Source organism: Cornus florida, unplaced genomic scaffold (genome assembly GCF_030987335.1).
Source record: "Cornus florida cultivar Cherokee Brave unplaced genomic scaffold, ASM3098733v1 CherokeeBrave_3.0.0_Hap2_Chr10, whole genome shotgun sequence".
NCBI classification, from domain to species: domain Eukaryota; kingdom Viridiplantae; phylum Streptophyta; class Magnoliopsida; order Cornales; family Cornaceae; genus Cornus; species Cornus florida.
The window spans coordinates 105,808,218-105,833,157 of NW_026775580.1; the positions used below are offsets into that span (position 1 = coordinate 105,808,218).

Sequence of the window (24,940 nt, forward strand, 5' to 3'; positions counted from 1 at the left end):
AAAATGGCCAAACTATCCTATGTTTATATCTATTTTTTCAATCCCTTATTTGGCCAAACAGACTCTCGTATCTCTTTCAACCCCTCTCAATGACCACCACTTGTTGAACCTCGACAATCACTTCTAACCCGCCATCCAACCAACGCTGGCCACCTTTCATCCAACCAACGCTGGCCACCCGTCCTGGGTTACTTACCCCTCCAGAAACTGACCCACTAGACTCGTTGGCAACAAGTCCCAAACTGGTTCTTCTGTCGAAGAGCTCTCATCGATCGTTTTCTCTCTTCTCTTAACGACGACTTTTGTCTTCACCGCCGCCTTCGACCACTTGTTGAATCCCTACCATTACATCTGGCCCGCCACCCAACCCATTCCCGCCCACCCCCCTTGAGCGCGGCGACTTACCCCCAGAAACTGACCCACTTGTCGGCGATCCCCAAACTGGTTATTCCGGCGAAGAGCTTTCATCGATCGCACGCACGCTTGGACTTGGTTCTTCCGAGTTCGAGACTGTGACGAATTTGCGAGAAAGTTCGAGTGCTTATAGAGAATCGGAGTCTGACTTTTGATTGGAAATTAAAGTTCTAGAACGACTTCGAGCGCCGATTCAATATTCCTCACTGATGTCTCGCTGTTCCAATTCCCTCCATTTTTTCGGCCACCCTTGCCCAGTTTAGCCTCTACCACGGCTGCAAAAACCTCTCCTTTGAAGTTAACACAAATAAACAAATAATGTATCTGATCAAAGAGATACGAGAGTCTATTTGGCCAAATAGGGGATTGAAAAGACACGGAGATAAATGAGGATAGTTTGGCCATTTTATTAGAGGATTACAATAAAATCTAAGGCATATTAGATATTTTATATCAATTAAGATTGTGTTTGTTATTTTTTATAAAATGAAATATCATTGTTCAAATTTATAAATTTAAAAAAATGTTATTATCTAAAAATGATCTAAATTGTGTCCACGTGTCTTCAAAGTAAATCTGGACTGTCGCTGCAAACTAGCCTTGTCGTTAATAACATAATGTATATCGTAAAAAGAGGGAGAAAAAAATCAAAATGCTGAAAACGTGGCAAATAGCAATTCGTGGAAGCTTCACAACCTTGAAACAAACCAGATACTCATCTGCCAATCTTATTACTGTTAATCCAATTATCCTTATCCAATGCCTTACTTATCTCCTTTTTTCTTCGAGTTGTCTCCTTCCGGGAAAATCCAAATCTGATTTTTCTCTCCATACAAACACCTCCTATCCCGAATATTCGTATTTCACTCGCGTCACAGAAATGGCTTTTCCTTTCCCACCGATCTAAGGTTCCTCTGACTTTCTCTTTTAGTATATAAAACCTCCCCGGAATATAATTCCGATGGCTTTTCTCGTACCTTCCGTTGAAGTTTCCTCCATCTCCGGCTGTCGCCCCGAAACTACTTCCAAGTTTGTGTCCATCACAAACCCTAGAAATGTTCAAAACCTCACAATCTTGAAAAGCAATAGCAAGTTTAGGTTGTATACGAGAATAAAAGATTTGGAGGCTAGAGTTTCAAATTCTTCGAGGCATGCCTTGAGGTTGTACGAACAGTTCGCAGCTCCGGTGATGCCCGATACTACGTCGTCACCGAAGCAGAACAAAGAGGATGAAGATAAGCAGAATTACTACTTGAATATGGGTTATGCAATTCGGACTCTGCGAGAGGAGTTTCCTGAGATTTTCTATAAGGAACTCAGTTTTGACATCTACAGGTTTGAATTTTGATTTCCTTCTTGTTTTTTCGCAGTTATTATCTGTTTGATTGCTGTACAAATTTGGAATTTTCATTGTTTTGGACCTGAGAGAACAGCGCCTTCCAATCAACTAATCTTACTCAAATTGAGGAAAATTAGACAAAATTGAAACTAGATTATTATGTTTGAAGCCATCGCGGTTTTTAGCATTTGCTGCTTTTGCACCTAATGGGTTATGATGACAAAATGTAAGCTTTTGTTGAGCTAATGACAGATGATCTCCTTTCACTCTCAAATGAAAGGTGTTTAAACACACATTAAAAAAATACTTATGCTTGATGACGGACTCATATCTCATTTTCTAAAATTAGAGTGGCTAGTTCGTGGTTGTAGAACCAGTTTTTAAGTAAATGGTTAGATATTAGATTATCTCACTCTTCAGGAACCTTCAATCATATAATTAAAGCAGATGTACACCCTGCTCCATTTTCGGCCATTGGTAACTCCGAGCCAGCAATGCATGAGTCCTCTCTACCCCTCTCTCCACTGAACCTACTCCATCACTTCGAGGTCAAATGTTCCCCAAATCAACTCCCGGCTGTCCAGCTGCCTTTCTTCTAGCAAAATTTGGTTGCCCCTCTTCCCTTCTTTTTTCCTTTGGCATGAAAAATAAAATAAAAATATCCACATTGTTGGAAGTATAATATGTCTTTGAGAAGCTCTGTAGTTTTTCTTGCAAAATGAACTTTACCATTTTGCTCATCTCGTTCAATTCAGTGTTCAACACAAAAAGCAGCGTTGGAAAGAAGTTAATATCCATAAACATCTCACCATGTCTCATGGGTTGTGCCATGCGTTGTTGCATAGCAATATTTTTTGCGTCCTTCCATTTAGCTTTCCTTGCTACGTGTAAAATATAAATCTGTTTATGTCTATTTTATTAATTTGCTGCAAAAGACAAAGCAGACAATGCATTTTTGTTTGTGCATCTCTAGGTTAGAGCTATATTACCTTACAAGTTGGTAAACTAGTTACCATATATATATATATAGTACTTTTTTTTTTTCCTTCTCAAACCATCGAATTCCAAAACTGTAAATTTCTTGAGTTTGATGCTTGGGTGGTGTTTGATAAAACTGAAAATTAAGCATTTCAAATTTTTAAGTGCTAATTGTAATTGAGGATTTCTATGATACTTGCTTAAATTTTACGTGTTTAGCGTTTAGTGATAAGTAAAGTATTACTCACTTAAAGTTTATCCCATTCTAAGTGAAAATTATTACCTTTAATTGGATAATCACTTAATTTAGTCAGAATTAAGAACTTAATTGAGTTATCATGCTATCACATGACATTGTAGGTTTTTTGTACAAAAGAAAATCTTATGGCTTTCACTTGTTCTTGAATTATTTAAGTTTGATTTCACATACATTTAAAATTTATTTATATATTATTTTTTTTATAAAAAATTAAGCATAATAATTTAATTTATTCGATCCTTGAAGATCTATGATATAATTAACCCAAAGAAATTACGAATCAAGTTCCAAAGAAGGTTAATAGGGTTGAAGCGACAATATCTCTCTAAGGGGGTAGACCTACTCTTGTTAAGAGTACATTGTTGACTTATCCTACTTGCATCATATTTTGTTTTACCGTTATATGTCAGGTCACGGGTGAGAGGAGGTTGAGAAAGTTGCAAACAGACTTTCATTGGGATGCCTTGGCGAAGAGTCTTAAGCATAACTGGTTGACTAAATGAAATTGTGCTATCCAATATATATATATATATATATATATATATATATATATATATATACGTGGACTAGGAATCAAGACATTCATTGTGTTCAATCAAGCTCAGGTAGGCAATTGATTTTGGAGGTTTGCTTTAGATGGAGCTGTGTAGTGGTGAAGAACAAATATTAGGTGAGGTGGTGATGTCCCATGATGTGGGTTTGTGCAGAGGCATCACGAAGAATTGGGTGTTGGTCACTTCCTATATCTACCTTTTGATGTGCAATGTGACAAGGTGAGATTTTTGGAATGTGACTTATAGGCCTCGCGCTGGTTCGTGCAGAGGCATCATGAAGGATATTAACAGACATGGATGCAGCTTTTTCAAACTTTGTTTTTTTCTCGGCTGGTGGAATCGTTTCATGCCCAATGTTTATCGCTTATTGGAGCCTGAGATTGGGAGATGGTTTTCGTGACTTCTTTGGTTAGGATGCTTCAAGGTTACAATGATTGTGGAGAGTTAAAAGACCCTATTAGATGGAAGGTGGTTAGAGTTGAGTCCTTCAGTGCATTCTAAGGTTTAATTGGGGAAGGAAGACTTGTCTTCCTTGGAAGGGTATTTGATGTATGAAGGCTTTTCTTTGCATGTACATAGAGTTGGGAGCTATTTTCACTATAGACAAGTTGAAGAAAAGAGTGGAACAAATGACGAATTAGTTTAAAACATAAGAGGTGGAAGGGAAAATTGTTCAACATCTTTAACATTGTTGTGTGGTTCAGAAGTTGTGGAGCCTTCTTTTCTTTTTGTTTGAGATTGAGTGTTCTATGGCCAGTGTCGGGGCGGAAGGTGTGGGATGCTGCTCCCCTTTGGCTGATATGGTGCAATTGTCAGGAAAGGAGCAGGTGTACTTTTGAGGGAATAGTCCCTTTAAGCTTTAACAAATTCCTTTGAGAACTTCATTGTTTTAGGTCGTAGAATTATATCTCAATTTATTCTTGTATGGAGTTCTTGGGATATATGAGCTTTTGTTATGGGTTCTTTTATAGTTTGAACACCTTGCATGTACATGGGTTGTGCCCCTGTTGGGTGCCTCTTTTAGTGGATTTTTGCCTATAAAGATATTTTTAGTATTCAAATATTTACGGTGGTGGGCCAGCTTGGTAACATGTGTTCATCATTTTGACCATGTTATATGTGCTGCATGATATATTTTATTTATTTGATGGACTCAATTCTTCTTTTTTCCAATCTTTTTATGATTTTTTAGAATTCTTTGAGCCTTTTTTATGGTCTGTTTCTGTGTATTGCCTGATACCAATACGTGATGCTCTATGATCGAGGCATATTTGCGCCCCCGAGTCACTGTTGATAGTGTACTTTGAAGCATGCTCTATACGTATCTTAGATTTTGTTACTCGTACCCATATCAATGCAACATAGTTTATCAATTTTTATTGATTTGTGAAAAATTACTTGTACCCGTATCAATGCTCATACTTCTTGAGGGAACATGTTAACAGGATTGGATTCTATCGGTTGCTTTGTAAAATCTGTGGAATGTTGCCAAAGCTATTGGTGTTTCAGATAAATTAGTATGTGGATTTGTGGTAACATAGGAGTCAGTGTCTTACTAGGCTGTTATGTAGGAGATAGAGAGGTGTGTGCCGTGGTTTTCATTTTTTTAGTCAGGTGTGTGCCATGGTTTTTATTTTTTGCTTTGAGCAGCAGGATTGCATTTGTTTTTGTTTTTATTATTATTTTTTGTATATAATCAATTCTTTGTATTTATGACTGATATAGAACCATAAATTATTAAAAATCAAGAGTCGGAGCATATCACATGCACTGCTTAAGTTGTTATATTATTCCAGAACAGTTAATTGTTGCGTTTGACTATGTATGCTTGCCATATAGCCTAGCTGAGAATCACATGCAATGTAGTTTTGTGAGGGAGAGGCTTGTGTATGAACATTATGTTACAGCTGGGCCATATGAGGTGATTTGGTTTGTTGATGGCATGAAGTCAAGAGATACCCTTTTCACAGGGTCACACAAAGTTTCGTTCATATATATTTATACGTGGTCAGATTTTTTTCCGTAGATTTTATCTTCAGTGTTTCTTGTTAAATGATATATATTAAAGTTTTCCATGAACATTGTGTAGGGATGATATTGTCTTCAAGGATCCGCTCAACACTTTTGCCGGCATTGAGAACTATAAGTCAATCTTCTGGGCTCTAAGATTCCACGGCAGGATATTTTTCAAGGCCTTGTGGGTTGACATTATTAGTGTGTGGCAACCTGTGGAGAGCACCATAATTGTCCGCTGGACTGTCCATGGTATCCCACGAGTACCATGGGAGAGTCGAGGCCGATTTGATGGGATTTCCGAGTACAAACTTGATAAGCATGGGAAGATATTTGAGCATCAAGTTCACAACATTGCTCTAAATGCACCCCCAAAGTTCCTAGTACTTTCTGTGGATGAACTAATCCAATCTCTTGGCTGCCCCTCAACGCCAAAGCCAACTTACTTTGAGATTTTAGCCACTTCCATCATTAACTATGCACCATTATTGGTGAAATTCACTCGGATTAGGCATCATTTGGCTTCTGCATTTGCCTTTCCTCGGAGGTCTAAGACAGAATCATCGCGGAGAGCATAGGGAAGTTCCAAAATTTTTGTTGTTTGTGATATCTTAAACTAAATATATTGAACTGTTTTGGTAGTTGACTGAAGTACCATTTGGCCAATTACCGCAATCCTGTGCTGGAGCTGCTTAGAGTTGGTTTCCAAGTGTTACTAATTACCCTGTTGGGTGTAATTACTGGACTTAGTTCTTAAACTCAAGGAATGACTACTCTGTATATATTGTATAATGGGAGCAAGTACATGGTTTTGTTTTGTTGGGTTTACATGGTTAAAGTTTCGCTTGGTTCTGGGTCTCCATACAGTGGCGTAGCCACAGAGGGGCAAGTGGGGGCAACTGCTCCCACTGAACTTTTAATTTTAAAATTTTTTAATTATTATTATTTTTTTTTTATAGAAAGATTTTTATATATGTATACTAAAATTAAATAGTGCACATATATATATATTATATATATACATATATATAATCAAAAGCTCGTTCACAGTTTTACACTTTCCCACAAAATATAACATTTTTTTTACTTTCTCGAAATATTATATTCTACTTCCCCAAAGAATATGATATTAAATACGAGATATTCTCATTTCCATCGCCTTTTCAATTTTTCAGTCTTCAATATTTTTCTTTCCGCGAGTCTTCAACATTTCACAAATTCACAATCCAAAAAAAGCAAGCGCCAGTAGACCAAAACTCGGTAAGTCATATTATTATTTTTTTTCCATCTAAATTTACGATTATTATTTGATATTATAATTTTAATTAAAAAAATTATTATTATTTTTTTTGCAGGCTTGCAGCCCAAATCAATGAAATTACATATTCACTTACTCTATTAAATTTTGCAATTGATGGGATTATATGGTTTTAATTTATAAGATTAGTTATAACACGAGGTTGAACCTATGTATAATGTATCCACTACCAAAATTAATCACTCATATGCCACCAAATTTGAGAACCGAAAGAACGTTGTAATAAAACATGGAAGGGTCTTCTCAGAGGGGGCAGGGGAAGGACAATCAGGTGAAGGGAAGAGGGTATTTGTAACTTTAATAATAATTCTTGATACATTTGTAATTATTTTATTTAAATCGATCAAATTAAAAAATAAACTTTTAATATAGATCATTTTGTTATTTAGACTTCTAACTCTACCAATATGTAGTTTTTCCTTTAGATAATATAAGGATGGTAAGTAAGAGGCTGATACCGCTAGGCCATTAACCTATTGATCTTTTTTCTCCTTTAAGTAAAGGGGAAAAATTATTTGTAGTTTTTATGCCTTCTTTCTCCAAAACTAATATATTCATTTTCACTTGAGCAAATATAAGGAATAAAATAGAAGTGTTTACACTTGAGGTTGATTAGTATGTTGTAATATCCTGATATGATATGATCTCCATTCTCATTGTTCTATTTTTTGTTGTGGGTTCACGGAGACACAAGAGACGTGTCTTAAGTGTCACCTACTGAGCTTTTGCTCACCCCACTGCACTTTACATTATACCTCTTGCTTTTCAATAAAGCATTGCCCCAATGAAGTTGATTTTCATTTTTCGTTATCCAATTTCTTTTGTGATTTTCTTCGTAAGACAGTTGGTATTGAAATTATACCACGGCAATATATATTACAGTGAAATCTCTTGAAAAAAATTGGTAAAAGCAAAACCTATCTCTCATTCAAATTCGTGATAAATTAAAAGCAATTAGTTCCACAAAACAATCATTTTTTAAAATCTAAATCTAACCCTATTCTTGAGATATGGAATGTAGATTACAAGAGTCCTGCCCGTGTAATTACTATAGAAGGCAATGCAACCAGAGATTACTAGCGGAAACACATCTTCTTCTGGGGATTGCTTTGAAAAATCTTCCAAAGCAAAGAAGCCCAAGTCAATGCCTGATCCTGAAGGCTGACGAAATTTCTGGCCAACTCCTTTCTGAAAAGGGATTTGACTTGCCTTGTGCTGGCTGGCTGGTTGGTATTTTTTTTTTACAAAAAACGAACTTCACATGCATAGCATTTCTATGATAATTTCCATGCTGTAATTTTGTTCATTGTGGCCATGGTTTTCACCCAGTTAATGTATTATGGCTTTTGGCAACGGCCTAAAAAATCGAACGACCCCAAAAAAATTTCGGAGAATAGGCGAAGGCCATAAGAGCCTAATGTCCAATCAGAATTAATAAAAAAAGAAAAAAAAAAATTCGAGTGCAAAAGCCAGAGCAGCCACATGACCCAATCACAAAATAGACAAATACGTGAAGGTATTTTCTTCAATCTTTTATTCGTCTCGTTTTTTTTTTCTTCCTCCAGAATTTCCTCTTCTTCTTTGACTTTATAGACTTCATTTCTCCTGTAGGAATAGGGTCAGTGCTTGTTAGTGTGGAGTCAAAGAGTTTGGGTATAGGCTTGACGTCGGGTAGATAATTAGTTTATGCATATGAGGGGGCTGAAAGGGATAAGTTCTATTTGGGGGAAGGGGGCACGGAAGTGGACGCGCTTAACAACTGATAGGATATTTATATCTTTTGCTTTATTGTTTAGTTCGCAGTTGGAGTTTTAGCTTGTATAATAATGACACTGGCTATTACCAAAAAAATTAAGGAAGTGTATTACTATTCATATCTTTGCTTTTTATTTTATTTTTAATATGAATGAATTTTTATTATGAGTCGATTGACAGACATGGTAGTTATTAAGAATGTTTTTCTCACCATGAAATTTTTTGGAATGACATTGGTTATCAATTATCATGTAATTTTTTATTTATTTATTTTTACATATGTGATATATAATATATTAGAACACTTAGATTTAAGTAACAATGTTATTATTATTATTTTTTTCATATCTTATTTTTCATTTATTGAAACACTTACATTATTGACATGTGCTCTAACAAGGAGTTTTCAAATTTAAAAGGAATTGGTGATCTTGCTTGAAGAATGGTTAAGACAAAAAGAGACAAGGCTTATCTATTAATTTACTTGCTTTTGAAATTGGCATTGATTTTGCCGGTTGCTACTGCCACAGTGGAGAGGGCTTTTTTTGGCATGAATATTTTGAAAACTCGACTGTGCAATTGAATGGAAGACCAATGGATGAATGATATGATGGTTGTGTATATTGAGAGAGACATTTTTAGTACTGTTGACAATGATATTATTATTCAACGCTTTTAGAATATGAAAAATCGTCGAGGCCAGTTGTGAATGTACTGAATAGAAATATTATGAATCAATGTTTTAATTTTTACATATATTATTTTGGTTCAAATTATATATATATTATTGCTATTAAAAATTACTCAGTTGAAGAAATTCCTGACTACGCCACTGTCTCCATACCATATCTACCTTCTAGGCATACATGATTATTGTAACATATTAATCAGTTTTTTATTTTTGTTATTATTTTAAATTGTTATTAAATGGGTAAGACACACACTATTGTACGTCCCCTGTCCTTTGAGGGCTTGATAATCCTTTGTACGTGCAATCAGTCCAATTATATATATAATCATATACGGGAAAAAATAAAAAAGGGTTGGTTGTTGTCATCGACTTATGTGATAATCATGGATAGAAATATTTTTTTTAACTTATGTGATCATCATTGATATATACATTTAGATTAGGGAATTAAATAAAAAATTCCTCTTTTTCTTACAAAGTAAGATTAGAGATTTTCTTGGAAGAGAATAAAAAACTACAAGTCTCTCTTTCATTAAAATGTAGACGGTTTCTTGATTCTCATATTTGAGATGCTCTGTGTAATTACCTTATATCCTTTTCCTGTTGCTTCACATCAATTTGAATTGTTATTAATAAATTTATTAAAATAGTCTACTTGGCAAAATTAAAGTGAAGCTCAACAGGTATATAGAGAGAAGCTTCATTGCAAATATAATCAAAGTGATTTTTAGTCTTAGGCATAACATCCAAATAAACCAAATCGTTTACACTTTAACTAGATTAGTTTAGTAAAGTATTATTTAAAAATCTGTATACTCTACACCAAATTTGTTACTAGTAAAACTCCAATAAGAATCTGCAAATTAATTGGTTTGAAAGTGTAGTATTTTAATTGTAGTTTCAACAATCAATAGCCTATTGCATTTTTCAGTTGCAGGTCTTAGCTTCTTCCAATTGCCTATCTCTCCATCTCTCCTTCGCAACAATCATGAACTATTAGGAATCAATAGCCTACTGGGTAACGAAATTGTTAATTTTTGTTTTTAAGAAAGTATATTCTTAAATGTTTGTTAAATGTCTACTTTTGTCATTTCATAGTATGGAATGGTAATAAAAAATAAGTAAATTTCTTAAAATAATTAAAAAAAGTTAATTAAATAATGTCCGTCCAATTAGATCATATCACTAAGATAAAAAGTGAATATATTAAAAATTGATCAAACGTTATAACAGAAAAAATTCAAAAAATTTCACCGAATTTTTTGTGATATCATGACACTCGGGTCACACCAACTCCGAAACACCCAAATATTATCTGAATAGGCACAAGGGATAACACACGTTTAGAGAGGCCTTCGTCCTCCAACTTTCCCTTACATACCCCACCATGTTGGAAAAGGCTGGCAGCATTTGAAAAAAACAAAAAAAAAAGGTCAACCTTTCTGCCATAAAAAAGGATGGCTTGGATGCAGCCCATCATGGATGATGCATCATATGAATAATATGGGGGAAGAAGCAAAGTTCCAATGCAAACTATTTGCATGACTTTCTCGTGAATACTAAATGATAGATTGTTGTTCAAATTTTTAAATTTCATAATTAAAAGGCACAAAATTTAAAGAGATGTACGAAGTGGTAATTGCGGTCGGAATTGTGGTTTGAATATGTAAATTTCCCTATTGCAGGGGACACAAAATTCAGAGGATTGCGCTTGCCACAGTTGATCAACTTTTATATCACACTAACATCATCCACCTTGGAAGTCAAGAAAAGGATCAAAATTGAGCATCCGGGTTTGAATCGGGTCGCGGTGGTCTGAAAGCGACAAGGTGGCGGTGAGTTGAATGCCAAGGAACCTTTTCTCTCTCTCTCTCTCTAGCAAATCTGTCCTTTCAACCACCTTTCATAAATACCACATCATTTTCACTTGCTATTAACTCCAACAACAAAAAAATGATTCTACTACCACTAATGCACTTCCCCAGATTGCTTCTACTACACACACTCCCTCTCTCCCTCTCTCTCTGTCTCTATATTTATATAATTATATGTTAAGCGTCTCTTTTAATTTTTAATTTTTTTTTGGTTAGAATAGCTCTCCCACCATAACCTAACTCCGAATCTAACTTATCTCATTATTATATATGTAATCACCATTGCAAATTATTGTGTTCTTAGTACCGTTCTTAGGGTTTCTACAAATCTCAGCGATTGAATTCTTCAGAATTTTCATTAGAAGAAGGTCAAGGACAGAGGGATGGAATTGGAGCAATCACGGCCAGATAATCCGGCTATGACCTTCGACGAGGTGTCCATGGAGCGTAGCAAGTGCTTCGTCAAAGCCTTGCAGGTTCATATCTTTGAATTTATCTCTCACCATATTTCGATCAGATCTCTTAATTGATCTGCCTGTACATATACACACACATATTTATGTGTTTGTATGTCCAGTTGACTTTGAATTTTTGCATCTTATTTGCATGTTGGTTTTAGCTTCCTAAGAATTGGAAAAATAATGGCCTCATTTAAGTGATACAGGTGGTTTTAGGTGGAGTTGAGTTTGGGTTTTTGTTTCTGGGGTTTCCAAATGTTGAATAATAAATGGCCTCATTTAAGTCAAATGTTGAATTATATTGAATTAACTTCAATGTGGCTTCATTTATGAGGATTCCTTGCAAATTTTAGATCTTTTTATGTATTCCTTTTGTTTGATATTCTTTTTTTCCTTATTATTATTGCTTTTGATGTTATTTGTGGTCACCGTTGTTGGAACTTTTTGATATGATTGTGACTTGTGTGCCAGCAATTATCGATTGCATTTGCATATGTGCAGTATGGTTAGACCCTGTTAGTAGTTAATATTTTCTGATATTCATAATTGGAGTAATGCTTGTGTTCCTAGTGTGTTCAAATGTCGACAGTTGGCTATTGTTTTCTAACTCCCTGTACAAGACATGGTTATTTAAAGATTTTGGTTCTGAATTATTGTAGAACCGTGTAGCACAATAGTTAATGATATTATGGATGAGAAAATTTGGATAAGATAGCCATACTTTTACTCCTTATGCATCAGGTATCATAACAAACCAATAAACTCGATACAGTCTACGAAATGTGTTAGTGGGACAAATGATGATGTTACTGATGACATCTTTCAAAAAAAAATGTGATTTTTTATCTAGAGCTTTTTATAGATATAGTAGTGCTCTATTTCAGCAAAATGTTTGTCTAGGGATACATATTTGTTTCATTATGTGTGTCAATTTGGATTTCTCAAATCTGCTACTTTGTACCAACTCAACATGGCTAAACTTTTTAATTTGATTAGTCAATTCTGGAAGTAGTTCATTTTCTTGATAGCTGCTTTTGTGCTTGTTCCAGTCATATATTTTGTTGCAATGTGTTTTCCTAACCAAATTCTTTTTTAGGACTTGTTTATGCAGTTTATTAGCTACTTGTTGCATTGATTCCAATTTGAATCATATGACTATTTCAGGAACTCAAGAACTTAAGGCCTCAACTTTACTCCGCTGCAGAGTATTGTGAAAAGTCTTATCTTCATAGTGAACAGAAGGAGATGTAAGACCTCAGTTATTGAGTTGCTAGATGCTATTGTTGCATAATTTGGTTTCTGTTGGACATCTTAGTGATTTTGCTGCATCTTTCCCCATTAGTTCTGTAGTTCTGTTATAGGAGAGCACTTGGTGTCTTTACATCCTCTTTGATTTGTGTGAGCATCACCCGTGCAATTCCCCTGGTAACTATCTTCAATTGGTGCTTGCCTGGACCATAGGAATATTTGCTAAATTAATCTGAATTTTTTTTTCCTCAATTTGATTTAGATTTAGTTTATCACCAGGTAAATGTTTAGTACCAGTGCTCGAACCTCTTTAAACAACTTCTTTGGTATAAATCTGTTCTAGGCATTAAATACTCAGATTTTAAATTTATTAAAAATGTCAAGTGCCACAACTCCTAAAATGTCAATCTTAGAAAATCTGTAGCAAGAAGTTTACTGATTAGTTGATCCAAAAGTTTATAGATTACATGAACCAGTAATTTGTTGGAGATCATTTTTTTTCTTGCACTAAAGATGGTAACTCATTTCCAAGATGTGTCCACTAAAAGCATAGGCAGATTCATGAGTACTGAAGTTGGCTGCTTGTGCACCATAATTAGGCATGCAGAACATGTAGAATGATGAAAACCTTCATCTGATAGTTCACCAAAGCATTCAAGTTGCTATTTCTCATATAAATGACTAATGGACAAGGCAATACCAGTTATATATGCTAGATTCTCTCAACATTTATGTTAATGGAGCTGTGAAATCTTTGTTATTGTTGTTAATATTAGTAGTTTTTATGAGTTTAAATTGGTTTTCAGTGGTTTAGAGGTTTAATTTGTTTCATGAACTTACTCCATTTTGAGTGGATCATTATGCCTGTTGTGTGTGGCCCGTGTGGGATTCTTATGTCCATTAGTGATCCTAAGTGATTTTTTTTTTGGTTCTTACTGGAATTCAATGTGGATGTATCAGGGTATTGGACAACCTAAAAGATTATGCTGTACGAGCCCTTGTCAATGCTGTTGACCACCTTGGAACTGTAGCCTACAAATTAACTGACCTCCTTGACCAACAAACCCTAGATATCTCAACCATGGAGCTAAAAGTTTCATGTTTAAATCAGGTAACATATATATAGTTATCCAAGTTAAAATTTTATTCTAGGACGAACTTCATGTGAATAGAAGCTGAAATTAGATTTTTTAATGTAAGCAACTGCTAACGTGCCAAACATACACGGATAAAGAAGGTCTCAGGCAGCAGCAATTGCTAGCATTCATACCGAGGCATCACAAGCATTACATTTTGCCAAGTAAGGCATACTATTACTACTATGTTCTTCTGGATATGTTAGTTGGTAAAATGAGACCTATAACTTTTTATTTCTTTTCAATCTTTCTTTGACTTGACACCACAAGCTAGATTCTGTCAACAAGAAGGTACACTTTAGCCCACACATACAGTCAGATGCTAGGCAAAGTCATATACAAACAAGACCACGTCTATATCCTTCAGGTATCTAATGTTCACCTCCATGGATGTTTACACTCTGTTAATTTTCATATTTGTTTAGGTCTTATTTAGGTTCAGGGATTAATTCATATGCTATCATTTACTCAATGCATTGTATTTAGGTACCCCTGCTGCCACTAGTCTGTCTTGGCATTTAGCATCAGAGACTAAATCTACTTTGAAAGGGACTCCACATGCTGTGACGAGGTTAGTCCATGAACCATGTTAAACATCTGAATAACTGATCAACAGAAGGATTAGTTTTTATTTGTTTGTCTAATGGAATTGCTGCTAATAATATTTCAGAAGAGCTTAAAAGTTTCTTGATGTTTATTTGTGCAGCACTGAAGACACAAAAACTTCTGGGGTCTTCCATTTGTTAGGTAAGTGGAGGTTTTACTTTCAGCTGTGCTGTTGGTTATAGTGCGCATCTTCCTCTTGAAAATTACTTACACCCCTGCTTCAAATTTTATGCTTGTAGAAGCTGAAGATAGTAAGCGGATGAAATCCTCAGCAGCTCATCTTCAGGTGCCCAGTGGAGGACCTGCTTCTAATGCATTTATGCAAACTTTAGGAGTCTCACGGAGGGTAATGTCAAAATCATCAAGAGTCCACACTCAACATTCTTCTAAGTGCATCTGCCTAAAGATAATGACTAATGAGAGTGAATGAAAAAAATTCTTGACATGTTCTATACTTCAGTATAATAGCTCGGCAAGCCTTTTTGTCTGCGTTTCCTTGCATATTTCGCATGCTATCTTCCATGAAATTGTTTTATAATTTTGTCATGTATTCTTTATGTTACATATGCCTAAAGATTTTACCTCTTTAGTCCTTTTTACTTGAGTTTTACATCATGCCATCATAAAATTACAATTCATGGAAGCTTTGTCTCAATTCTGGCCTATCCGTAACGATAAATATGCATTTTCTTTGGGCAATTGAGTTTGACTTTTGCATATCACATCATTTGAGCATATTATGAATGATGATTGATACAGAAGATAACTGGCCTAACATTATAGTGTTTAATTTTTTTTATTTGGTAGATGTTTGAGCTCTTTGGGTGCCTCCCTCACTCTCTTGGGGAGGGGGGTGGAATGTGTGCTAGGGTGGCTGAATTGCTATTGGAGTCCCGTTAACTTTTAATAATTATGTTCTTGTCATGTCTTGGTGCTGGAAAAAGTTGCACATACTGGATGTGCAGGGTTGGCATGAGTTGTAATTTGTTTGGAATTCTGATTCTGTTGCAGAACTGTACCCTAACATATCTAATGGTGGTTCTGGGTTCCCACATGCTCTTGAATAGGTTTGCATAATAACTAAGCACATATTTTCAAAATCCATATGGAAGTTTGGAGAACAGTCATTATATATATATATATATATATTTTAGTGAAATTGGTGTTTTGGAGGTAGCTTCAAACATTTTTTATAGATTATAGATGGTTAAAATTGCATACAAAATAGAACCAACCTGTCATAAATTCTTAAAACGCCTGGATTAATTTTTCCAGCTTGTATAAGAAAGTAGATTGCTGAATTTATCATGAAATATGATCTGGACAAAGTTGACTAAGAGCAGCTGCAATTATTAGATCAATACCCATTTTAATTTCAAGTGGAGTTAGTTTCTTCTTCTTATTATTTATTTATTTATTTTTAGGCTCCAATCACTTCAAAACAAAAAACAATCAACGTGTTTTGTAATTTCAAGCCACCACTACGTCTAGAAGGAAAAACTATAAATATTCTGATTGCATAATATTTTCCTTACATGTATAGTTAATGTTTTATGGTAGCTTGGTGTGTTAAACACCAAGAAAGATATTAAACCAGGTTATTGCTTACCTAGGGTTTGACCTTTGTCTTTAATGGAGTTATTATTGCCCTTTCCACTAGATCTTTAAGATACTTGCACATCGCTGGTGTGTGATTATGCTTGCTGGCAGATGGGGTAGCCTAATGATATCAAGAGTAATTCATCATTTGTCAAGCATGTGGGAATCACCATACGTGTCATCAAAGATGTGGGGTGCCAAACGTTGTGCTGCTGCTTTGATGTATTCCTTTGGAGTGTAGCTATAGTTGTATTGATAAAATGAGAATGATAAAAGGTGTAACTAGACACTAGTACAGGCTTAGAGAAGACACTTTCTCTTTATTGGATTCATTGAAGCATAATAAACAGATTTATTAAATTGGATATGGACTGATTTTCTTCTCAAAAGTGGTGCTTGGTTAGCCATCTTCATAGTCCAACACTATCATTTTAGCAGTTGGATAATTTCCATTTATCAACTCTCTAGAAAACGGAAAAAAGTGAAGCTTGTGCTCATGGTGGGTGAGTGCTACTTTCTTTGTTTTAACTATACTGGATGTCGAATAACTTTCAAATTCGAGGCTTAACAGGATTATGTCTCTTAATTATGTGTCTATAGATGAGTGGATATTGAATCTATTGATTGTGAGTAGGATATCAAATAATTGCTTCACAATTGAATTTTTGAGAATATTGGGCATGATAATTGAATCGAGACTCGTGAAGATTTGGAGCATTATATAGGTCAACTTTGAAAAGGCAAATTCATATGAAAGTGTGTTACTGATTCTTTAGAGTCAGTGGCCACTCACAACAACAACAATGACGGCGACAACAACATATTGTTATTCTTGACAACTACAACAGCAAATGGACTATTGTGGGTCTATCGTGTAAATAGTAGTATGCTTCTTCAATCGAGAATCGCAGTAGAAACAGAGCCATGCTCTAGTAGGCTATGACTTGAGGCGGGGACTGGGCTCTCATTACAAGTGATGAAGTGGCAAGTTGCTCGAATTTGGAAGGTGTTTTACTCGTTGGAGGTTTACTGTGTTGAGAGTGTTATTCAACTCTTGTCTTTGAAGCTTTAAGAGATTTGAGATGGTATTTGCTGTCATTCTCTGATTATTTTTCAATTCAAATTAAACTATTAAAATTTTCAATTGTTTTAAGGAATTGGAAATGGGTAATGGCATGCTAAAGCTAAAATAAATTTGTGGTTATGCATTCCCCACATTGCTGATCCAGAGAAGTCAGAGCTGGAAGCATTGAAGTTGAGTGATGATAATTAGATGTTGGTTGCAAATACCAATTAGATGTTGGTTGTGAATACCAGTACTGTATAATAGCCTATAAATATAGGTTCTGCAGGTAGGTTAAACTTATTATTATAGGTTAAATTTATTGTTAGGACATTTGTCGACTTGGGATTGATTCTAACATTCTTTTATACTATCATCTAAACAATAATCAGAACTGTCTGTACTACTCCGTGTGTTACCTGTAGCGAAAACATGTGCATCCTATGTGAGACTTGATGACTCGTGTTTTAAAGATTTACTGCTGTGCCTCTGTTGTGTCTGTAGAGGAATAATCATATGATTTGCGCTTCTTGTGTTGTAAACTACTGCGAGTCCTCCAGTATCTAATCTGTGTTCTTTTGTAGGATTCTATGGAAGGCTCCAAACCCTTAACAGCATTTAGGTCGTTTGACAACCCAACTCGGCGTGAGATTGTTCGTGCCCCTGCTCGCAGCAAGAGCATGCTGTCAGCTTTCTTTGTAAAACAGAAGAACCCGAAATTCAAGACCAGTCCTGTCTCATGAATCTGTAGCAAGCAAGTTAAAGATGCCACCCAACAACCCTCCACCGTTCTGTGTGGGGGAAAGTTTCCATTAAATTTCTTTGCTTATGGTTGATGAACTTTCTTCTGTTCATTTGTTTATTACTTTCTGGAAGTCAAATGATCCTCTATTCTCCAATCCTTCGTTTGGCTGCTTAATAATGAGGAAGTACATAGTAGTCTAGTAGGGAAAAATCTGAGGAATTATCTGTCTGTCAATGATGCATAAACTGCTTTGTGCAGAAGATTCAAGTTGTATGTTGAATTATGTGTTTCTGTTGTATGTTTGTACATTCCAACTAATTTGGTGTTGTTATTGTGACGTTGGGTTATATTGAAAAGGCCTTGAAATGGTTCAAGCCATGCAATTTGTGTTGTTCACAACTATCTTGGTTATTAATGCTTCAATGAAACTTTGTGGAATTGACATTTTTCTACATTTGCTCTTCATTAATGTTAGATGGTTCAGCTTGTTTGTTTGTGGTTCGGCTGGGGATTATAATGAGCTGAGTTGGGGCCTTGGGCTCAACTTTTAATTATTTTGATGACTCGTTTTAATTCGTATTTAATATCGTGTTTTAGTTTGTTCTTGAACTTGTACGAGTCTAAATAATTATACGTTCGTGAGGTTCTGAGCATTTACAAATTACAGACTATTATATGTTCGTGAGTATGAGGTTTTGAGCATTTACAAACTACAGACTTGCATTTCTACATGAACCACATCAGAGCTTACACCAGTTTAAAGTTTTGTTTTTTATATTTGTAGTTGTACTGTAATTGTCAAATAACATAATTGTTTTTAAAAGATTTCTTATGCTTCATAATTTTAAAAAAATTCTCATGCTTCACAATTACTCCATTTCAATTTTGTTTATTTGTTTGTTTGTTTATGTATGTATTAAAAAATTTGATACATTCAAACTTTTGAGAGGTAATTTAATATTTTATTTAAAAAATTAAGTGAAGTGCAAATGTTCAATGTGCAAATGTAGAGCATCGTTCCTACATTGCGATGATTATCAAATCAATCAAAAGATAATTTCTAAAATTTCAAGGACAAAAAAATAAATAAAATAAAATAAAAATTGACGAAATAATGATTGCAGACTCTTTACTGTATTAATACCCAATCTTTTTACCAAAAGATCAATTGGCTCAGCGTTATCACCCCTTTCTCCCCGAAAAGGGAAGGTTGGGGGTTCGTATTTCGGTGGAGGTAGGGTGTATGCGTAATTAGTTTAACTTCCAAAAAAAAAATTAGGAATATGAATTTGGTCCTCTATTTGTACTTTTACATTTCACATGATTTGTTTTCTTAAAAAAAGTAAATGACACAGTTATTCTTAAATATGAATTTTAGGTTCCGTTTGATTAGATGGAAATAAATAAGAAAGGAAAAGAAATGAAAAATAAAAGAAAAGTGAAGTGAAAGAAAAGAAAGAGTATTTTCTAGCATTTGATTAATATGAAAATTTATTCAAGAAAACATTAATTTGTTATTTTGGATACAATGAAAGTGAAAAGAAAGTTATTTAACATACCAAAATTATCTTTATGATTTCAAATTCAAAAAAAAAAAAAAATTAGTTTGTATTTGATAATCTATATTTTTAGTAAAAAATAGTAAAATGATGGATTATTAAATTTAATAATATAACTATTTATATTTAAAATAAGACTTCATAATATTTTTTTTAAGTAGAAGTAGAACTAATTATTAATTTAAGAGAAACGAAATTAAAAAAAAAAATCAAGAAACTGATGGCAATACTAATTTGTAAGAAAAATATTAATGTATGTTGTCGTTACAAATTATATGTAATTGTGAAAAAATAAAGAATGAGTTATTTTGCCAGAACTTCTTTGAAAAGTAAAAAAATTAAAGAAAGAAGTTATTTTGCCCTATTAAGTTAAGGGATAAATAAAAATGTCAAATAAAAAGTCATTCATTTAACAACGAACTAAAAAAGTTTTGGAAGAAAATAAAAAATAAGATTTTCTATTTCTTTTCGTTTTTCCGTCTATCCAAACTACCAAACAAAACCTAACCGAATATTTATAATTGCTTATGTATGCACAGTATAAATAAGTAAAGCATCGAATTCTTTATTTATTCCATAAATGATAGAATTAAAAAAATAAAAAATATATAAGTCTAGGAATTTTCTGCAACAAATCGGTGTGGAGATTTTTTTTTCCATTATGGAAATACGGAGTATAATCTTATCAAGTTACGTAGTAATTTATATATTTATATTTGTGTGTTCAACTAACTGTGCATCATAGACGCAGCATACGCATCAATATTAATCTCAGCACCGACCGGAGTAAAGTATCATCAACTCGGAGTTCCAGATTGTCATGGCACTCTTCACTCTTTGATCCATCTCAACTGTCCCATCATCATTCTTCACAGCCTCAGATCTGATCTTTACACCTCCAAACATCATTCCCCAAATTATTCTACTCTGAGAATCACTTCATCAACTCCTGTTAATAACATCCGATTCACAAAGATTCGAGGCGTTCGAGATCGGAGATCTAAACCCTAGAATATCATCACTGCTTCGCTACTCTCAAATCAAGGTCAATTTCAAATTCTTATACATGTACAATATCTCCTTTTGTGTAAAACTCTGTTTTGATTTGATTGATTGAATTAGTGATAGCAATAACAATGTCATCCTTTTTACATCAAAGGCCACTGAACAACGTTCTCTCAGACCCTTACCCACTGTCCCCTCGTTCTACAACTAATTACCAAAAACCCGTCACCATTTTCAGTCGAACTGGTCTCTTAGTACTGGTAAGTCTACTGGTAATTTTGGGGGTTCTCAGTCCATGGATTGGTATGCCTGAAGGTCTTTTTAGTACTTCCCGAGTGTCGGTGTCGAAATGGAGGGACTATACATTGGTTGAGGCTGTGTCCAATGTGGCGAAAAATGGGACGGTTATAGTTTGTGCTGTGAGTCAGCCTTACTTGCCCTTTTTGAACAATTGGTTGATTAGCATTGTGAGGCAAAAGCAACACGAGAAGGTGCTAGTGATTGCCGAGGACTATGCCACGCTTTATGCTGTGAATGAGAAATGGCCTGGCCATGCCGTGCTCATCCCACCGGCACCAGATGCTCAAACTGCTCATAAGTTTGGCTCCCAGGTATATTCTTACATTTAGGGTTTGCTTTTGTTGTTCAGGTTTCGGATTACTGGACTCATATTGTTGCAAGAAGTGCTTGCTTTTGTTTGCGTTCGACCATTTGTTAGCGTTGTTATTTTAATACGTTCATGTGTGTGCTCTTTAACTAGTATGAGATTGTGGATTAGAAGTTTATTACTAGAGGGAAAGCTCCTTATGTTTCAGTGTTTGCAATTGATTTTCTAACTTGAATTCATGATTCTTACCCGGAAGATCTTATGACCATTACATGATGACCTTCAAAGATTCCTTCTTACTCTCCATTATTTACTAATATTTAGTAGCTTGACATAAGTAAGGAAATAGAAATACAGCTGTTAGTGCTACTTTGTGGCTAATATGCCTGCAGCATAAGTATATAGTTTGTTGATTACAATTTTGCACTTTATATATATAAAACTTTACACTTCTTAAAGATTATAAAAATTGTTCCTTTCCTAATTTGGGAATTTCACTGTCCAACAATAGGGTGCATATATATATATATATATATTATCAAGCTTACAATTCTTTCCCAGTGTAGCTATTCCAATTTTGTACACTTAATCAGCATGATGAAAAATCGACTTCTTTATTTTCTATTTTGTAGGATGTCACTATCTGATACTGCATATAGCTTTTCTCTGTCATGCTTAATGTTAAATTTGATTCAGGACTTTACAATTCCTTGAAGTGATGATGAAAAATGATTTTCCTTTCCATTTTTGTATGTCTTATCCAAAGGCAGTATAGCACAGTAATTAAGTGCTGACATGGAATCTAAGAAGGAGGCATGGTTCTGGTTCAATTATCACATACTATATTTATATGGAGTATATGTATAGATATAAAATATAACCTGGATGCATGGAAGGTAAGAGGGACGGATGGGTATAAGGTTCAACCATTTATAAAAAAAGAAAAGAAAAAGGAAGTGCATATCCTTCCTTTATCATGCTTTCTATTCTTCCATATTGTAGCTCTAATGGTACATCCATAATGATATGTTGTATGGAATATGGATGCATTTTTTTTTCCTATATGTTCTCCACTGAACAAGACAAATTCTTAGTTTCTTCATTCTTTTTATTTTTTTTCTATTTCTTTTCCTTGCCTGATAATTCTCTTGTCCTTCTATTGCTTTCCCTTAGTGATTATATAACTTTGTGTGAATTAGATTGTTGACTTTTGGAGATAACCTCAATTCTTTTCATCATACAGGGATTCTTCAATTTTACATCCCGAAGGCCTCGACACCTGCTGCATATTTTGGAGCTTGGTTATAATGTTATGTATAATGATGTTGATATGGTCTGGTTAGCTGATCCATTTCCGCATTTGCAAGGCGAGCATGATGTTTACTTCACAGATGACATGACTGCAGTAAGTGCACTGATGTTGCTTCAAATTTCCAATGGACAAAAATCTAACGTGGTGAAATAAAACAGAATATGGTAGATGGTCTGCACATGAGCTGTCAAAAAAATAAAAATGAAATTAAAAAAGAACACAAGAAAAGAAACATGAACTGGGAAAATAATGCTAAACAAATTTGGAAACTCCTTTGCTTCTGATTATTAGAGGAATTATGTTCTTGTACTATCCTTGTTGTACCTTTTGGTTTCTGCATCTTATAAATCAATTTTTTTCGAATACTAGTTGAATTCAATGTTGTACAAGATCAAATCCTGGAAACTATTAGATCAAATAAACGTGATTAGAATTGATTCTGTCCCTTTATCTTCCGAAAAGAAAAATTGATGTTGTCCCTTTATGCTTCTTTTTAACATTGCAGTATAAACCAAATAAAAAAATTTAAGCAGCAGATACCGTTATCTGTTCAAGTTGATTTAAATAAACCAATAGTTTTTGCTCACAAGTGATGATTATGTTGATTCAGACACGCCAGTTGATCCAGCTCTCTGTACTTGTAGGATATAACTCTAATAACATTTCTGTAAAGTAATTTTTTCTGCTGCATGTATATTCTTGACCATTATACTCTTCCTCTCCTTTCCAATGACCAGGTGAAACCTCTGAATCACTCTCATGATTTGCCACCTCCGGGGAAAAAAGGGCGGACTTACATTTGCAGCTGCATGATTTACTTGCGCCCAACTAAAGGAGCAAAACTAGTGATGAAAAAGTGGATTGAAGAACTTCAAGCTCAGCCATGGTCCAAAGCAAAGAAAGCCAATGACCAGCCTGCTTTTAACTGGGCATTAAACAAAACTGCAGGACAGGTATTGCTTGTATTTTTAATAATCTTAAGAACTTGGACAAAAAGGTTTCCACTCCCGTATGACGGATGAAATTTCTAAATTTTTTAACCAATAAAGAGATTTTTTTCCCCTTTTATTTGTTAGATTAAACATTCTTACAACTTATTCTATCAGTGGTGATGAGGTTCTGTCAGATCCCTAAATTTCATGATGGGTGAGACTCCAACCCTAGGTTGAAGAACTGTGGTGAGATTTGAGATTTCATTGTACTTCCCCCTCCTTCCTTTGTTTTTCTTCACCTATCTCCCTTTGCCTCTTCATTTTCCAAGTTTCAAAATTCTCACATCTTGAGGTATGTCCTTGTGCAGTAGCCTTCTCAAATTACGTGCTGTCGAAAGATGTACTTCAATTCAACTGTAAATTTGAAATTGTAGATAGCACCTTTCTACTACAAATTAGTAGTCATTTATGTCTGTATGTCTAAATTCAAACTTCTCTGCCACTCATAAATTATTGGATGGTCCCGTATGCTGCTCTTTGCCAGACATTGATGAGAGTAATGATTTTGGTTGCCCCCTTATTCAAATGATTCTGGTGTAAGGGTTAAGCAAATATTTTGAGAATTTGGGGGAGGGAAACAGCCAGGATGCCATGATTTCTTGGTTGCATCATTTTGCATAATTTAGATAATAATTCCATTTTTGCTGATCAACTCCTGCAAACATAATTAGCTAATAATATATGTCTGATACTGCTGCAGGTGGATCTGTATCTGCTTCCGCAGGCAGCATTTCCAACAGGGGGATTATACTTCAAGAACGAGACTTGGGTTCAGGAAACCAAGGGAATGCATGTTATCATTCATAATAATTACATTACAGGTTTTGATAAGAAGATAAAGCGGTTCCATGATTTTGGTCTTTGGTTGGTGGATGATCACGCCTTGGAGTCCCCACTCGGAAGATTATAATGAGATTATGAACTTTTAGAATGGATGGGTTGAAGGACCTTACAATCTGTTTCTGCATAGCCGAAGCAGTCTTCTTTTGCCAAACTTGCAATGCCATTTGCCAATTAGCTCATGTTTTTTGCACTCGCGAAGGATGCCATGCATCGTCAGCTAATCAAATTTTCCTGAATCAGTAATTTCTGATTCTCTTCAAAACATTGAGCCTATTTTGTTTCCTTCACTATTGCCCTGGATTCTTCAAGCTTGAAGAATTAATTTTTTCCATACAGAATGTGTATTGATTTCTCTTCCTTGGGGAATATATTATTATATTTAAAACTGCTTGATCACCCAGTTCAGCTACTTATACCAGTTGGATTGATGCTCCATTGTCCAGTGTACTTAGATTTACTTGTCCAAAATTTTCTGAATCAGCATATGTTGCACAAACTTTCTTGTACTGTGTGTATTGGGGTTCCACATTGTATTATTCATTAGTTCTACTTATTTTTCTATCATTCTAAAG

At 34.7% G+C, this 24,940-nt stretch overlaps 3 protein-coding genes across 3 annotated transcripts; all 3 read left to right on the forward strand.

Annotated features, from left to right (window-relative positions):
* Nucleotides 1-1,151: 1,151 nt before the first annotated feature.
* On the forward strand, nucleotides 1,152-6,385 carry LOC132276726 (uncharacterized). The gene is made up of 2 exons (XM_059778301.1): nucleotides 1,152-1,749; nucleotides 5,634-6,385. The coding sequence occupies exons 1-2, from the start codon at nucleotides 1,376-1,378 to the stop codon at nucleotides 6,133-6,135; spliced, it is 876 nt and encodes a 291-aa protein (XP_059634284.1). The 5' UTR covers nucleotides 1,152-1,375; the 3' UTR covers nucleotides 6,136-6,385.
* Nucleotides 6,386-11,246: 4,861 nt separating this feature from the next.
* Nucleotides 11,247-18,502, forward strand: LOC132276728 (protein ABIL1). The gene is made up of 9 exons (XM_059778302.1): nucleotides 11,247-11,671; nucleotides 12,818-12,900; nucleotides 13,862-14,012; nucleotides 14,102-14,201; nucleotides 14,312-14,404; nucleotides 14,524-14,608; nucleotides 14,744-14,784; nucleotides 14,883-14,989; nucleotides 17,890-18,502. The coding sequence occupies exons 1-9, from the start codon at nucleotides 11,579-11,581 to the stop codon at nucleotides 18,046-18,048; spliced, it is 912 nt and encodes a 303-aa protein (XP_059634285.1). The 5' UTR covers nucleotides 11,247-11,578; the 3' UTR covers nucleotides 18,049-18,502.
* A 1,704-nt stretch (nucleotides 18,503-20,206) lies between these two features.
* On the forward strand, nucleotides 20,207-24,803 carry LOC132276729 (UDP-D-xylose:L-fucose alpha-1,3-D-xylosyltransferase MGP4). Its single transcript, XM_059778303.1, has 4 exons — nucleotides 20,207-21,225; nucleotides 22,465-22,626; nucleotides 23,271-23,486; nucleotides 24,226-24,803. Exons 1-4 carry the CDS (start codon nucleotides 20,746-20,748, stop codon nucleotides 24,433-24,435), a joined length of 1,068 nt encoding a protein of 355 aa, XP_059634286.1. The 5' UTR covers nucleotides 20,207-20,745; the 3' UTR covers nucleotides 24,436-24,803.
* The last annotated feature ends 137 nt before the right edge of the window (nucleotides 24,804-24,940 follow it).